The sequence below is a fragment of the Cherax quadricarinatus genome, chromosome 77 (assembly GCF_038502225.1).
Source record: "Cherax quadricarinatus isolate ZL_2023a chromosome 77, ASM3850222v1, whole genome shotgun sequence".
Taxonomy (NCBI): Eukaryota; Metazoa; Arthropoda; class Malacostraca; order Decapoda; family Parastacidae; genus Cherax; species Cherax quadricarinatus.
This window is the reverse complement of record NC_091368.1, coordinates 2,000,604-2,017,104: the sequence shown is the minus strand read 5'-3', so window position 1 is coordinate 2,017,104 and position 16,501 is coordinate 2,000,604. Positions and strand designations below refer to the sequence as shown.

Genomic DNA, 16,501 nt, shown 5'->3' with positions numbered 1-16,501 from the left:
ACAACTCTATGACTGAAGAAATACTTCCTAACGTCCCTGTGACTCGTCTGAGTCTTCAGCTTCCAGTTGTGACCCCTTGTCCCTGTGTCCCCTCTCTGGAACATCCTATCTCTGTCCACCTTGTCTATTCCCCGCAGTATCTTGTATGTCGTTATCATGTCTCCCCTGACCCTTCTGTCCTTCTGTGTGTGTGTGTGTGTGTGTGTGTGTGTGTGTGTGTGTGTGTGTGTGTGTGTGTGTGTGTGTGTGTGTGTGTGTGTGCGCGACACTGGTGGGGTTACACAAATATTCTATCACTACATTCACATATCGCAAATTTATGGAAAATTTGCATCTTCCCACATTTTAAGTAAATAAATAACATTTTCTTCATTTGCATCCAAAATATCGTATCCTGTATTCACATTTTCCACATTAACAACGCCCAAATATACCTTTAAATCATTTACATTCTCAAATACATGCTTTCTGTGGTATATCTGACATATTAAATGGTATTTTTCTCTATATTCCTGCCTCGGTTTATAGTTATGTTTATTTTCATCTCTTGTATTGTCAAAGGGAGAGAAATCCTATTTTATCCCATTTTTTTTCATTAAAATGTTATGGTATGATCGCCTTTGGGTCGGACAGTTTTGGATTTTTTGTTCCTTTTGTCTCATTATTTTTTGGGGGTTAATTGATTATTGGGTTTAAGATGACAGGTTTTAAACCCATTTAACCAACGTAGAGGAAGAATAAGAATTGGAAGAAGATGAAGATGAAGAATAGGAAGAAGATGAAGATGAAGTAGTAGAAGAAGAAGGTAAATAAATAAGAGGACCTTTTCCTTGGTTACTTCCTGAGGATTAAGACCAAGGTGCCTATTTAGGGCTAGGTGAAAGGAGGCAACACGCAATAGGAGACATGCCCGAACGTTGCATCCCGTCCTGGGTTCGACCCGGGGTGCATTTTGTTTATGACGCCAACAAGCGACCAATTTAGTAGGGCAATAATGGAAGTCCCAGCATCTGTGGTGCCCCCAAGCGATCACCCAACCAACTACTAAATAGACCCAAAGTTGCTTAACATCTTTGACTGTGGACCAGATCACACTCTTAGTAAGTTTATTCAGATATACACAAATACAGTTGCATAGATTATCATACATAGCAGCATATGTGTAGAGAACCCAGGATAATCCAAAAAAGTCAGACAGAGTGACTTATTTCCATTGGGGTCCTTTAAAGTTTGAGACGCCAGTTACTTACCTACTGACTTAACTGACTTTACTTTCTGTACATATGTGCTTTACTTTCTGTACATATGTGCTTTACATGAAAATAAATGGTATAAAATACCGACACAATGGAAACATAAACACATATGCAGTTTAATGTGATCCTTTATTGACAACGTTTCGCCCACACAGTGGGCTTTTTCAAGTCACAAACAGATCTGTTTGTGACTTGAAAAAGCCCACTGTGTGGGCGAAACGTTGTCAATAAAGGATCACATTAAACTGCATATGTGTTTATGTTTCCATGTGCTTTACATACTGGAAATAAGTCACTCAGGGTAATCCTGAGTAATTTACATTATGTATATCTTCCGTGTACTCGTTCCTAAATAAACTTACTTACGGTGGCCCGTGGCTGGTTGCAGCGCTCTCGCCTCACACGCTCAGTGTTCATAAGAACATAAGAACATAAGAACGATGGAACACTGCAGAAGGCCTACTGGCCCATGCGAGGCAGGTCCAAGTCTCCTACCGGCTTAAGCCAATGCACCCAACCTAGTCAGGTCAGGTCACATTGACTTAAGGGAGGAACACGGCAACCGACCTGGTAGCACAAGCTATCAGGTCTAACTCACACCCACCCACATCTACTCATGTATTTATCCAACCTATTTTTAAAGCTACACAACGTTCTGGCCTCTATAACGGTACTTGGGAGTTTGTTCCACTCATCCACAACTCTATTACCAAACCAGTACTTTCCTATATCCTTCCTGAATCTGAATTTTTCCAACTTAAAACCATTGCTGCGAGTCCTGTCTAGGGTGAAAACATTGGGCTTGTTTCCTTACACGTCTTGTCCCATTCACCTAACAAGTAAGTGCTGGATGTTAGAAGGCTGGTGTGGGTCGCATCTTGGGGGGCAAGACAGACAGTTCCTCAATGACTTTCTTGGGTCATCATGAGTGGCTAACCCTCCGGAGTTAAAAATCGCAACTAAATCTTATCTTATCTTACTTACTTACGTAAAACCTAGCTAACTTATTTATATACTAGTTTCCCCTCTAACATATATTTTTAGTTTTCTTTAACCAAAAACATTCATAGAAGATAATGTATTATGGGAAACCTTTTTAAAAGTTATTATTCATCACAGAACCCTCCCCAGGGTTTTCCTTCCCAGGGTTCTCTCCCCAGGGTTCTCTTCCCCAGAGTTCTCGTTCCCAGGGTTATCTTCTCCAGGGTTCTCTTCTCCAGGGTTCTCTTCCCCAGGGTTCTCCTTCCCCAGGGTTCTCTTTCCCAGGGTTATCTTCCCCAGGGTTCTCCTTCCCAGTATTCTCTTTCCTAGGGTTTTCTTTCTCAGGGTTCCCTTTCCCGGGGTTCTCCTCCCCAGGCTTCTGCTTCCCAGGGTTCTCCTTTCCAGGGTTCTCCTTCCCTGGGTTCTCTTCCTCAGGATTCTCCTTCCCAGGGTTCACCTTCCCAGGGTTCTTTTCCCCAGGGTTCACCTTCTAGGGTTCTGCTTCCCGGGGTTCTAATTCAGGGGGTTCCTTCTCAAACCAAACAACTGTTTCTCATAGAAAACTTCGTTAACAGAGTAAGAAACCATTCCACGTTTTCTTTTATTAATTCTTATGTGGTTTTAGTTTAAAAAAAGCGTCTGGTTTATATTACACAAAAATAACCAGCACATAGAAGAGAGGAACTTACGACGACGTTTCGGACTGAAACGTCGTCGTAAGCTCCTCTTCCCTATGTGCGGGTTATTTGTGTATTGTTCCAGTCACGATATTGTGACTTTTTTTCTATATTATCTTAGGATATAATTGCCTCAGTGGAACGATAAAACAATACAACTCAGAGAGAATAATTCAGCTGCATTAAGTGTCCCGTGGCCTGGTAGGCAATGCGTTCACTTCACACACTGAGGGTCCGTGGTTCAATCCTAGGGATGGTGGAAACATTGAGCGAGTTTCCTTACACCTGCTGTCCCCGTTCACCTTATCAGTAGGTACTTGGGTATTAGTGGGCTGGTGTGGGTGGCATCCTGGGGACAAGATTGAAGGACCACAGAGGAAATAAGAGACAGTGCTCGATAACTCACTGACTTTCTCGGGTTATCCTGGATGGCTAACCCTCCGGGGTTACAACAACCTCTGGGGTTACAACAACCTCCAGGGTTACAACAACCTCCGGGGTTACAACAACCTCCGGGGTTACAACAACCTCCGAGGTTGCAACAACCTCCGAGGTTACAACAACCTCCAGGATTACAACAACCTCCGGGGTTACAACAACCTCTGGGGTTACAACAACCTCCGATGTTACAACAACATACGGGGTTACAACAACCTCCGAGGTTACAACAACCTCCGATGTTACAACAACCTCCGGGGTTACAACAACCTCCGAGGTTACAACAACCTCCGCGGTTACAACAACCTCCGGGGTTACAACAACCTCCGAGGTTACAACAACCTCCGAGGTTACAACAACCTCCAGGGTTACAACAACCTCCGATGTTACAACAACCTACTGGGTTACAACAACCTCCGAGGTTACAACAACCTCAGGGGTTACAACAACATCCGGGGTTACAACAACCTCCAGGGTTACAACAACCTCCAGGGTTACAACAACCTCCGAGGTTACAACAACCTCCGAGGTTACAACAACCTCCAGGGTTACAACAACCTCCGGGGTTACAACAACCTCCGCGGTTACAACAACCTCCGAAGTTACAACAACCTCCAGGGTTACAACAACCTCCGGGGTTACAACAACCTCCGCGGTTACAACAACCTCCGGGGTTACAACAACCTCCGAGGTTACAACAACCTCCGAGGTTACAACAACCTCCAGGGTTACAAGAACCTCCGATGTTACAACAACCTACTGGGTTACAACAACCTCCGAGGTTACAACAACCTCAGGGGTTACAACAACATCCGGGGTTACAACAACCTCCAGGGATACAACAACCTCCGGGGTTACAACAACCTCCGAGGTTACAACAACCTCCGAGGTTACAACAACCTCCAGGATTACAACAACCTCCGGGGTTACAACAACCTCCGAGGTTACAACAACCTCCGAAGTTACAACAACCTCCAGGGTTACAACAACCTCCGGGGTTACAACAACCTCCGGGGTTACAACAACCTCCAGGGTTACAACAACCTCCAGGGTTACAACAACCTCCAGGGTTACAACAACCTCCGGGGTTACAACAACCTCTGGGGTTACAACAACCTCCAGGGTTACAACAACCTCCGGGGTTACAACAACCTCCGAGGTTACAACAACCTCCAAGGTTACAACAACCTCCAGGGTTACAACAACCTCCAGGGTTACAACAACCTCCGGGGTTACAACAACCTCCGAGGTTACAACAACCTCCGAGGTTACAACAACCTCCAGGGTTACAACAACCTCCGGGGTTACAACAACCTTCGAGGTTACAACAACCTCCGAGGTTACAACAACCTCCGAGGTTACAACAACCTCCAGGGTTACAACAACCTCCGGGGTTACAACAACCTCCGAGGTTACAACAACCTCCGAAGTTACAACAACCTCCAGGGTTACAACAACCTCCGGGGTTACAACAACCTCCAGGGTTACAACAACCTCCGATGTTACAACAACCTATGGGGTTACAACAACCTCCGAGGTTACAACAACCACCGATGTTACAACAACCTCCGGGGTTACAACAACCTCCGAGGTTACAACAACCTCCGCGGTTACAACAACCTCCGGGGTTACAACAACCTCCGAGGTTACAACAACCTCCGAGGTTACAACAACCTCCAGGATTACAACAACCTCCGGGGTTACAACAACCTCTGGGGTTACAACAACCTCCGATGTTACAACAACATACGGGGTTACAACAACCTCCGAGGTTACAACAACCTCCGATGTTACAACAACCTCCGGGGTTACAACAACCTCCGAGGTTACAACAACCTCCGCGGTTACAACAACCTCCGGGGTTACAACAACCTCCGAGGTTACAACAACCTCCGAGGTTACAACAACCTCCAGGGTTACAACAACCTCCGATGTTACAACAACCTACTGGGTTACAACAACCTCCGAGGTTACAACAACCTCAGGGGTTACAACAACATCCGGGGTTACAACAACCTCCAGGGTTACAACAACCTCCAGGGTTACAACAACCTCCGAGGTTACAACAACCTCCGAGGTTACAACAACCTCCAGGGTTACAACAACCTCCGGGGTTACAACAACCTCCGCGGTTACAACAACCTCCGAAGTTACAACAACCTCCAGGGTTACAACAACCTCCGGGGTTACAACAACCTCCGCGGTTACAACAACCTCCGGGGTTACAACAACCTCCGAGGTTACAACAACCTCCGAGGTTACAACAACCTCCAGGGTTACAAGAACCTCCGATGTTACAACAACCTACTGGGTTACAACAACCTCCGAGGTTACAACAACCTCAGGGGTTACAACAACATCCGGGGTTACAACAACCTCCAGGGATACAACAACCTCCGGGGTTACAACAACCTCCGAGGTTACAACAACCTCCGAGGTTACAACAACCTCCAGGATTACAACAACCTCCGGGGTTACAACAACCTCCGAGGTTACAACAACCTCCGAAGTTACAACAACCTCCAGGGTTACAACAACCTCCGGGGTTACAACAACCTCCGGGGTTACAACAACCTCCAGGGTTACAACAACCTCCAGGGTTACAACAACCTCCAGGGTTACAACAACCTCCGGGGTTACAACAACCTCTGGGGTTACAACAACCTCCAGGGTTACAACAACCTCCGGGGTTACAACAACCTCCGAGGTTACAACAACCTCCAAGGTTACAACAACCTCCAGGGTTACAACAACCTCCAGGGTTACAACAACCTCCGGGGTTACAACAACCTCCGAGGTTACAACAACCTCCGAGGTTACAACAACCTCCAGGGTTACAACAACCTCCGGGGTTACAACAACCTTCGAGGTTACAACAACCTCCGAGGTTACAACAACCTCCGAGGTTACAACAACCTCCAGGGTTACAACAACCTCCGGGGTTACAACAACCTCCGAGGTTACAACAACCTCCGAAGTTACAACAACCTCCAGGGTTACAACAACCTCCGGGGTTACAACAACCTCCAGGGTTACAACAACCTCCGATGTTACAACAACCTATGGGGTTACAACAACCTCCGAGGTTACAACAACCACCGATGTTACAACAACCTCCGGGGTTACAACAACCTCCGAGGTTACAACAACCTCCGCGGTTACAACAACCTCCGGGGTTACAACAACCTCCGAGGTTACAACAACCTCCGAGGATACAACAACCTCCAGGGTTACAACAACCTCCGATGTTACAACAACCTACTGGGTTACAACAACCTCCGAGGTTACAACAACCTCAGGGGTTGCAACAACATCCGGGTTTACAACAGCCTCCAGGGTTACAACAACCTCCGGGGTTACAACAACCTCCGAGGTTACAACAACCTCCGAGGTTACAACAACCTCCAGGGTTACAACAACCTCCGGGGTTACAACAACCTCCGAGGTTACAACAACCTCCGAAGTTACAACAACCTCCAGGGTTACAACAACCTCCAGGGTTACAACAACCTCCGATGTTACAACAACCTACGGGGTTACAACAACCTCCGAGGTTACAACAACCTCCGATGTTACAACAACCTACTGGGTTACAACAACCTCCGATGTTACAACAACCTCAGGGGTTACAACAACATCCGGGGTTACAACAACCTCCAGGATTACAACAACCTCCGGGGTTACAACAACCTCCGAGGTTACAACAACCTCCAAGGTTACAACAACCTCCGGGGTTACAACTACCTCCGAGGTTACAACAAACTCCAGGGTTACAACAACCTCCGGGGTTACAACAACCTCCGAGGTTACAACAACCTCCGAGGTTACAACAACCTCCGAGTTTACAACAACCTCCAGGGTTACAACAACCTCCGGGGTTACAACAACCTCCGAGGTTACAACAACCTCCGAGGTTACAACAACCTCCAGGGTTACAACAACCTCCGGGGTTACAACAACCTCCGAGGCTACAACAACCTCCGAGGTTACAACAACCTCCAGGGTTACAACAACCTCCGGGGTTACAACAACCTCCGAGGTTACAACAACCTCCGAAGTTACAACAACCTCCAGGGTTACAACAACCTCCGGCTGGCATGGTGCCAGATAAGTGGAAAATGGCAAATGTGATACCTATTTTCAAAACAGGTGACAGGTCCTTAGCTTCGAACTATAGACCAATAAGCCTAACCTCCATAGTGGGAAAATTTATGGAATCAATAATTGCCGAGGCAGTTCGTAGCCACCTTGAAAAGCATAAATTAATCAACGAATCTCAGCATGGTTTTACAAAGGGGCGTTCCTGCCTTACGAATTTATTAACTTTTTTCACTAAGGTATTTGAGGAGGTAGATCATGGTAATGAATATGATATTGTGTATATGGACTTCAGTAAGGCTTTTGACAGGGTCCCACATCAGAGACTATTGAGGAAAATTAAAGCACATGGAATAGGAGGAGAAATTTTTTCCTGGATAGAGGCATGGTTGACAAATAGGCAGCAGAGAGTTTGCATAAATGGGGAGAAATCAGAGTGGGGAAGCGTCACGAGCGGTGTTCCACAGGGGTCAGTGTTGGGCCCCCTGCTGTTCACAATCTACATAAACGACATAGATGAGGGCATAAAGAGCGACATCGGCAAGTTTGCCGATGACACCAAAATAGGCCGTCGAATTCATTCTGACGAGGACATTCGAGCACTCCAGGAAGATTTGAATAGACTGATGCAGTGGTCGGAGAAGTGGCAGATGCAGTTTAATATAGACAAATGCAAAGTTCTAAATGTTGGACAGGACAATAACCATGCCACATATAAACTAAATAATGTAGATCTTAATATTACGGATTGCGAAAAAGATTTAGGAGTTCTGGTTAGCAGTAATCTGAAACCAAGACAACAGTGCATAAGTGTTCGCAATAAAGCTAATAGAATCCTTGGCTTCATATCAAGAAGCATAAATAATAGGAGTCCTCAGGTTGTTCTTCAACTCTATACATCCTTGGTTAGGCCTCATTTAGATTATGCTGCACAGTTTTGGTCACCGTATTACAGAATGGATATAAATTCTCTGGAAAATGTACAAAGGAGGATGACAAAGATGATCCCATGTATCAGAAACCTTCCCTATGAGGATAGACTAAGGGCCCTGAAACTGCACTCTCTAGAAAGACGTAGAATTAGGGGGGATATGATTGAGGTTTATAAGTGGAAGACAGGAATAAATAAAGGGGATGTAAATAGTGTGCTGAAAATATCTAGCCTAGACAGGACTCGCAGCAATGGTTTTAAGTTGGAAAAATTCAGATTCAGGAGGGATATAGGAAAGTACTGGTTTGGTAATAGAGTTGTGGATGAGTGGAACAAACTCCCAAGTACCGTTATAGAGGCCAGAACGTTGTGTAGCTTTAAAAATAGGTTGGATAAATACATGAGTAGATGTGGGTGGGTGTGAGTTGGACCTGATAGCTTGTGCTAACAGGTCGGTTGCCGTGTTCCTCCCTTAAGTCAATGTGACCTGACCTGACTAGGTTGGGTGCATTGGCTTAAGCCGGTAGGGACTTGGACCTGCCTCGCATGGGCCAGTAGGCCTTCTGCAGTGTTCCTTCGTTCTTATGTTCTTATGTTACAACAACCTCTGGGCTTACAACAACTTCAGGGGTTACAACAATCTCAGGGGTTACAACAACCTCCAGGGTTACAATAACCTACGGGGTTACAACAACCTACGGGGTTACAACAACCTACGGGGTTACAACAACCTCCGAGGTTACAACAATCTCAGGGGTTACAACAACCTCCGAGGTTACAACAACCTCCGGGATTACAACAACCTCCGGGGTTACAACAACCTCCAGGGTTACAACAACCTCCGGGGTTACAACAACCTCCGAGGTCACAACAACCTCCGAGGTTACAACAACCTCCGGGGTTACAAAAACCTCCGGGGTTACAACAACCTCCGGGGTTACAACAACCTCCGAGGTTACAACAATCTCAGGGGTTACAACAACCTCCAGGGTTACAACAACCTCCGGGGTTGCAACAACCTCCAGGGTTACAACAACCTCCGGGGTTGCAACAACCTCCAGGGTTACAACAACCTCCGGGGTTGCAACAACCTCCAGGGTTACAACAACCTCCGGGGTTAAAAGAAACTCCGAACAAAATCTTATGTTTACCTGGAGAGGGTTTCGGGGGTCAACGCCCCCGCGGATCGGTCTGAAACCAGGCCTCATGGTGGATCAGGGTCTGATTAACCAGGCTGTTACTGCTGGCCGCACGCAAGCTGGCGTACGAACCACAGCCCGGTTGGTCAGGTACTGACTTTAGGTACCTGTCCAGTGCCTTCTTGAAGACAGCCAGGGGTCTATTGGTAATCCCCATTATGTAAGCTGGGAGGCAGTTGAACAGTCTTGGGCCCCTGACACTTACTGTGTTGTCTCACAATGTACTCATGGCGCCCCTGATTTTGTGTACGAATGGTATATAATACCGACAAGATGAGAGTAAGACACATGTGCAACATCTGGGTATCTTTACAATAAAGATACCCAGATGTTGCACATGTGTCTTACTCTCGCCCCTGATTTTCATCGGGGGAATGTTGCATTTCCTGCCGAGTCTTTTACTTTCATAGGGAGTGATTTCCGTGTGCAAGTTTGGTACCAATCCCTCCAGGACCTTCCAATCTCTAACATTGTGCACTTGCAACCTTCCGAAGCTTCAGGGTCTTGACCAAGTTTGCACACCAGGCAGTAGTCATCCCACATTTCCTCTATAACCTCCAAAACCAATAGAAAGTAGCTATCAGGTCTGTAAATATAAACCATTAAATCTTTCACTCAGTTGAGGCACTGCCATTTACAACTATATTTCTAGATTCTGCTGTTAATAACAATTCTTTTGGCTTCGAGAGACGAACGCTCCATAGTAAAGGGTGTTAGATGCTAGAAGGCTTGTCATTCAGTCGATAGTGATCTCTGAGTGATGAGCCAGATGTTCCTCTCTAGCGACGTAACTCAAAACTGATTGTGACATTAGGGAAATCGTCAGGTGAAGAGGAGGTGTTTAACGCTGGTGAAGGTTTCTTGATCAAGAGAAGCGAAGATAAGCTTCACTTCCTTTGATTAAACCTGACTACCCTCCATTTCCCAAGCGCTTTATGTCTCGCTACTGACGAATTCAGCTCTTCCACAAATAATAATAATAATAATAATAATAATAATAATAATAATAATAATAATAATAATAATAATAATAATAATAATAATAATAATAATAATAAATCATGACTTCCCTGTAAACAGAGTGAGGACTGTGTCACTGGGTAGGGCTACTAGTTTTTTTCTAATGGTAAAAACAACCCCATGTGAAGAGAAGACACAAGACAGTTCACTCTATAGTCTGTATAAATTATCTTTTTATCATATTTCTCGGCAAGACTCACCATACAACGTAAACATTGAACGTGAACTGCGACTGTGGCAGGAACCTCACGACTTAACAGGAAACCTGGACGAAAGAATATATTGCAGAATTCTTCAGAGATTCTGAGAAAACAACTGTTCTATGAGGTGCAGCAGTAGTCGAAGCTTCAGATCTTCACTTACAACATAGACGACGAAATGAGGTATTGTGAAATACTTGAGAGCTTAGCTTTTATAATGAATTGCGAATCCCAGTAATGGGACGAACTTCAAAGCCATATTCTGAGGCATTCCAGGGGAATTTGAAATATTTTTTTTTCGTAAATCCCTACGTGTGTGGATTTTTCAAGGTCAGGAGGAGTAGTTGCGAGGTAAAGATTATGTGATCAGTACATCAACTTTGAAGTAGCTTATAAGGGAGTCAGTCCCACAGCCTGGAGAAGAACTGAACTCCAGACTATGAAAAAGTATTAATATGAGGAAGTGGAACAGAATTCTTCCTCCGTAAGCCATGCGTGTCGTAAGAGGCGACTAAAATGCTGGGAACAAAGGGCTAGTAACCTCTTCTCATGTATGCATACTAGAGTTAAAAAGAGAAACTTTTTGTTTTTGTTTTTGAGCCACCCTGCTTCGGTGGGATACGGCCGGATTGTTGAAAGAAGCGTTTCGTAAATTCTCCTTGGAATTTCACTATTTTTTAATAGTGGTTGTTTTGCATATTGTGATATCACCTGTTTAACTTAGCTGTACACCGCATCATGCAAAGATGGAGAAAGGCAGGAGGATGAGGGAAGGGAGGATGTAGGTAAAAGAGGGAGTCTGACACAGACATGTAATATCAACAATTCGGGGAAACTCCAGTGATACACCACAATGACTCTCACTGCACCATTATCTGTGTCACGCCGGACGCTGGCATCCTGACTTACAGGATGCTTCACGCTCTCAGTAAGAAAGGCTTCCTTTGAATGAAACATTGAGCCACCAAACTAGAATCTGTGGCCTCATTGCCACACCAGAACAAAGCCCTGGACCCTCAGGGTGTCCGCTGAAATCCCTGTTACGTTAATGGACATATCTGGGTCCCTCAAACGAGTCGCTGGGGCTCACTTCATATTTAATCACAACTTTGGCTCTTCAAGACATCTCCTGGGAATACAACTAACTGCAAGCAGACACAGATGGGATTTTATCACAGTCGTTTAGTGAAGACATTGTTGGAAAAAATACTATCAAGATCTGTATCTCCATTCCGACGATATTAACTCCTTGTCTTGAACTTGTTTATAGAAGCCAAAACTATCCTCTCGAGTAAGTGAAAAATACTAAAATAGGTCAAAATTCCTTAATATATGAGGAAAGTGATAAACGAAGGTATCCGAAACAATTTGAATCATTACACCTAAGAAGAAAACATTGAATTTCTTGAAAGAAAAATTTTACTGTTAGGATAACCAATCCCGTACAAGAGCTATCTTCCAATGGCTCCTACAAAACAAAGATGCATCTCTACCAACTGTAGAACTATCTTTCTCTTCCTAACTCTAATCATACCTTCAGTATTGACACAGAAAGAAGAAATGGATGAAAGGGTTGAGTATAGTGGCGATGGTGAGGAAGATGGAGACATGGATGATGATGGTGATATATGGAGTGATGGGAACGAGAACAGTATAGCGGGCAACACCGCTAATCATACTTCCCTACCCAATACAGAGGCTGTTAACACCACTATAGCCAGCCACCCACATCCTCATGCGAGTGACTATACAACATCTCCACCCAAGCCACATCACTGCATCAAAAAAGCATCCTCCAAGGAATCAATGATCTGCGACTACTTTTCCAACACTGAGGTATGTTGTAGGCACATTGAACATGTGTTCATGCATTTTTAGTATAATAATAATAATAATAATAATAATAATAATAATAATAATAATAATAATAATAATAATAATAATAATAATAATAATAATAATCATAATAATAATAACATTATTATCATTATTATTATTATTATTATTATTATTATTATTATTATTATTATTTTTATTATTATTATTATTTTCATTATGACTGGCTGCTAGTCAAGTTCAAGGTTCAAGATTTGAGGTTTGAGGCTGTGGCCATCACATACAAATCTTGCCAGTATATCTGGCTGAATAATTCTTATGCCTCTCTCACAGTGTTGATAACAGTAGAACACTGCATATGAATCCCCGTCACTTTACTGAACTGTTTACGTTGGTCATTGGGAAATTCTCAGCACGCGTGCATATATAGTGTGCATTAAATTCCTGATAGAAGAATGTAACAATTCCGATGGAATAGTGGGATTTGACAACGTGATCTTAGCGGTCGAATGATTATCATTCTAACGCCTTACCGATCTTGCTACAGAGAATAATAAGTAGTAATTTAACAAAGAAGTACATCTTGTTGGAGAGGTTTGTGCCAGTCACTGCTTTCACTCTAAACAGACTCATGAAGACCAATGGTTATTTAATATATTTATAGATAGGGTTGTACAAGAAGTAAATGCTAGGGTGTTCGGGAGAGGGGTGGGATTAAATTATGGGGAATCAAATACAAAATGGGAATTGACACAATTGCTTTTTGCTGATATTACTGTGCTTATGGGAGATTCTAAAGAAAAATTGCAAAGGTTAGTGGATGAGTTTGGGAAAGTGTGTAAAGGTAGAAAGTTGAAAGTGAACATAGAAAAGAGTAAGGTGATGAGAGTATCAAATGATTTAGATAAAGAAAAATTGGATATCAAATTGGGGAGGAGGAGTATGGAAGAAGTGAATGTTTTCAGATATTTGGGAGTTGACGTGCCAGCGGATGGATTTATGAAAGATGAGGTTAATCATGGAAGTGATGAAGGAAAACAGGTGAGTGGTGCATTCAGGTATATGTGGAGATAAAAAATGTTATCTATGGAGTCAAAGAAGGGAATGTATGAAAGTATAGCAGTACCAACACTCTTATATGGGTGTGAAGCTTGGGTTGTGAATTCTGCAACGAGGAGGTGGTTGGAGGCAGTGGAGATGTCCTGTCTAGGGGCAATGTGTGGTGTAAATATTATGCAGAAATTTCGGAGTGTGGAAATTAGGAAAAGGTGTGGAGTTAATAAAAGCATTAGTCAGAGGGCTGAAGAGGGGTTGTTGAGATGGTTTGGTTATTTAGAGAGAATGAATCAAAGTAGAATGACATGGAGAGCGTATAAATCTATAGGGGAAGGAAGGCGGGGTAGGGGTCGTCCTCGAAAAGGTTGTAGGGAGGGGGTAAAGGAGGTTTTGTGGGGGAGGGGTTTGGACTTCCAGCAAGCGTGCATGAGCGTGTTAGATAGGAATGAATGGAGACGAATGGCACTTGGGACCTGACGAGCTGTTGGAGTATGAGCAGGGTAATATTTAGTGAAGGGATTCAGGGAAACCGGTTATTTTTATATAGCCAGACTTGAGTCCTAGAAATGGGAAGTACAATGCCTGCACTTTAAAGGAAGGGTTTGGGATATTGGCAGTTTGGAGGGATATGTTGTGTATCTTTATACGTATATGCTTCTAAACTGTTGTATTCTGAGCACCTCTGCAAAAACAGTGATAATGTGTGAGTGTGGTGAAAGTGCTGAATGATGATGAAAGTATTTTCTTTTTGGGAATTTTCTTTTTTTTGGGTCACCCTGCCTCGGTGGGAGACGGCCGACTTGTTAAGATATACATTCATACATACATACATATATATATATATATCTACCCACACTGGACAATACCTTGGCGTGCAACTTGCGTTACACGTTGATCCAAGGCAGCCAGCTTTCAGGGAGAAGCCTTCTCCCTGAAAGCTGGCTGCCTTGGATCAACGTGTAACGCAAGTTGCACGCCAAGGTATTGTCCAGTGTGGGTAGATTGGTAAAGCACTGCGTACCTTGTGCCAAGGTTCGTAGGTTCGAGTCTCCTTCAGCCAGAGATCAGTGTTTGTGTATATTTCGCCTGCTCTTGCGAATTCCTTATATATATATATATATATATATATATATATATATATATATATATATATATATATATTATTTATATATATATATATATATATATATATATATATATATATATATATATATATATATATATATATATAATTCTAATCATTTAATAAAACACCCCTCTCTACGTTCTTTAATTGCAGGATGTGGTTAAAGCTCCTACGCATTTAGCAGAACATGGAATTAAGAACTTGGAAATTATAGGGGCTAGCATCCTGCACTTTCATCCACTGTGCTTAAGTGAAATCCGTTTCACAAGCTGTAGCAAAATCAACCATATTGACTATGGTCCTGCCAGCGGATGCCATCCCTTGTCAAAGATGTCAATTCACAACTCATCTGTGGAGAAGCTGACTGGTAGTTTCCAAGAAGTTGAAATATTTGACAGTCATATACGCAGTTTATCAGTGGCTTCTGTCTCCGACGATGAGGAGGCAGAAAGACCGGTGCTGTTAAGCAACGTGACCATCAAAAATCTTCATGGTTTTGTTATTCAAGGCTCAAGTTTCCTTAAGATGAGCCACTCCAGGATAGATATAGTCTATGGAAATCTGATGCTGAATTCTTCCAGAAATATCTTGAATGCTATAATTGCTTCAGACTTGTCAGTGGTACACGCTAAAGGATTCTCAGTGATTGACGGTCATCTCTTGATAGAAAACAGCACGATTCATGACCTTGATTCGGGTGGAATCATAATATCTGGTCATGGGCTGTTGATTTTAAAGAACGTGGTGCTGAAAAAGGCTCACACTAACGGACTGGTGTTAATGGTAGGTGGGAGAGTGATCTTCGATAACGTAACCGCCAACAACATTAACATTAAGAAGAAGGAATTCGACTCGATGGGCGGCCAAGTATACATTCTTCGCGTGTCTGCTGCGGCCAAACACAGCTTCTTGACAACGCCTCTGGGAATCTTCATTATTACAGTCTTGGCTATTCTGACTATTGTTTGTTTGTGTTGTATTACCGCTATAGTAATCTTGCGAAGGAGGAATTACATTTTTTATGCCATTTAAAGTAGATTAGACAGTGTCTAGACTCTATTCTAACCACTGATTACGCTAGCCGCTAAAGTAATCAGTTAATATTCTATTTAGAGTCTTACAGCGATTGGGGAGATATCAAAGGTTCATTCCGTGGAAGGGAAGATTATTCCCGAATCCCTGGATCAAGAGCCTTTCCCCACCATCAAAGCAGTGCCCTAAAGGAGTGATGCGTAAATACATATTCAGTTTTCACTGCAATGATTCACTGTGAATTTTTAAGTTATTAGAGAGAAGCATGATAAGTGTGAAGGGAATAATTGTGTTCTTGTCTTGCTCTAAGCAGTCGGAGGTTCGAGCCTCCACAGCTCATTCTTCTGAATGACCCAGACGGGTTTATCGTTTGGTTTAAATAATCATTGTGGGCTACTATATATATATATATATATATATATATATATATATATATATATATATATATATATATATATATATATATAAATATATATATATATATATATATATATATATATATACATATATATATATATATATATATATATATATATATATATATATATATATATATATATATATATATATATATATATATATATATATATATATATATATATATATATATATATATATATATATATATATATATATATATATATATATATA

The 16,501-nt window shown here is 42.8% G+C and overlaps 1 protein-coding gene across 1 annotated transcript; it reads left to right on the top strand.

The window, feature by feature from the left end:
- Positions 1–12,111: 12,111 nt before the first annotated feature.
- On the top strand, positions 12,112–16,235 carry LOC128701973 (uncharacterized). The gene is made up of 2 exons (XM_053795969.2): positions 12,112–12,636; positions 14,972–16,235. Exons 1-2 carry the CDS (start codon positions 12,262–12,264, stop codon positions 15,848–15,850), a joined length of 1,254 nt encoding a protein of 417 aa, XP_053651944.1. The 5' UTR covers positions 12,112–12,261; the 3' UTR covers positions 15,851–16,235.
- The last annotated feature ends 266 nt before the right edge of the window (positions 16,236–16,501 follow it).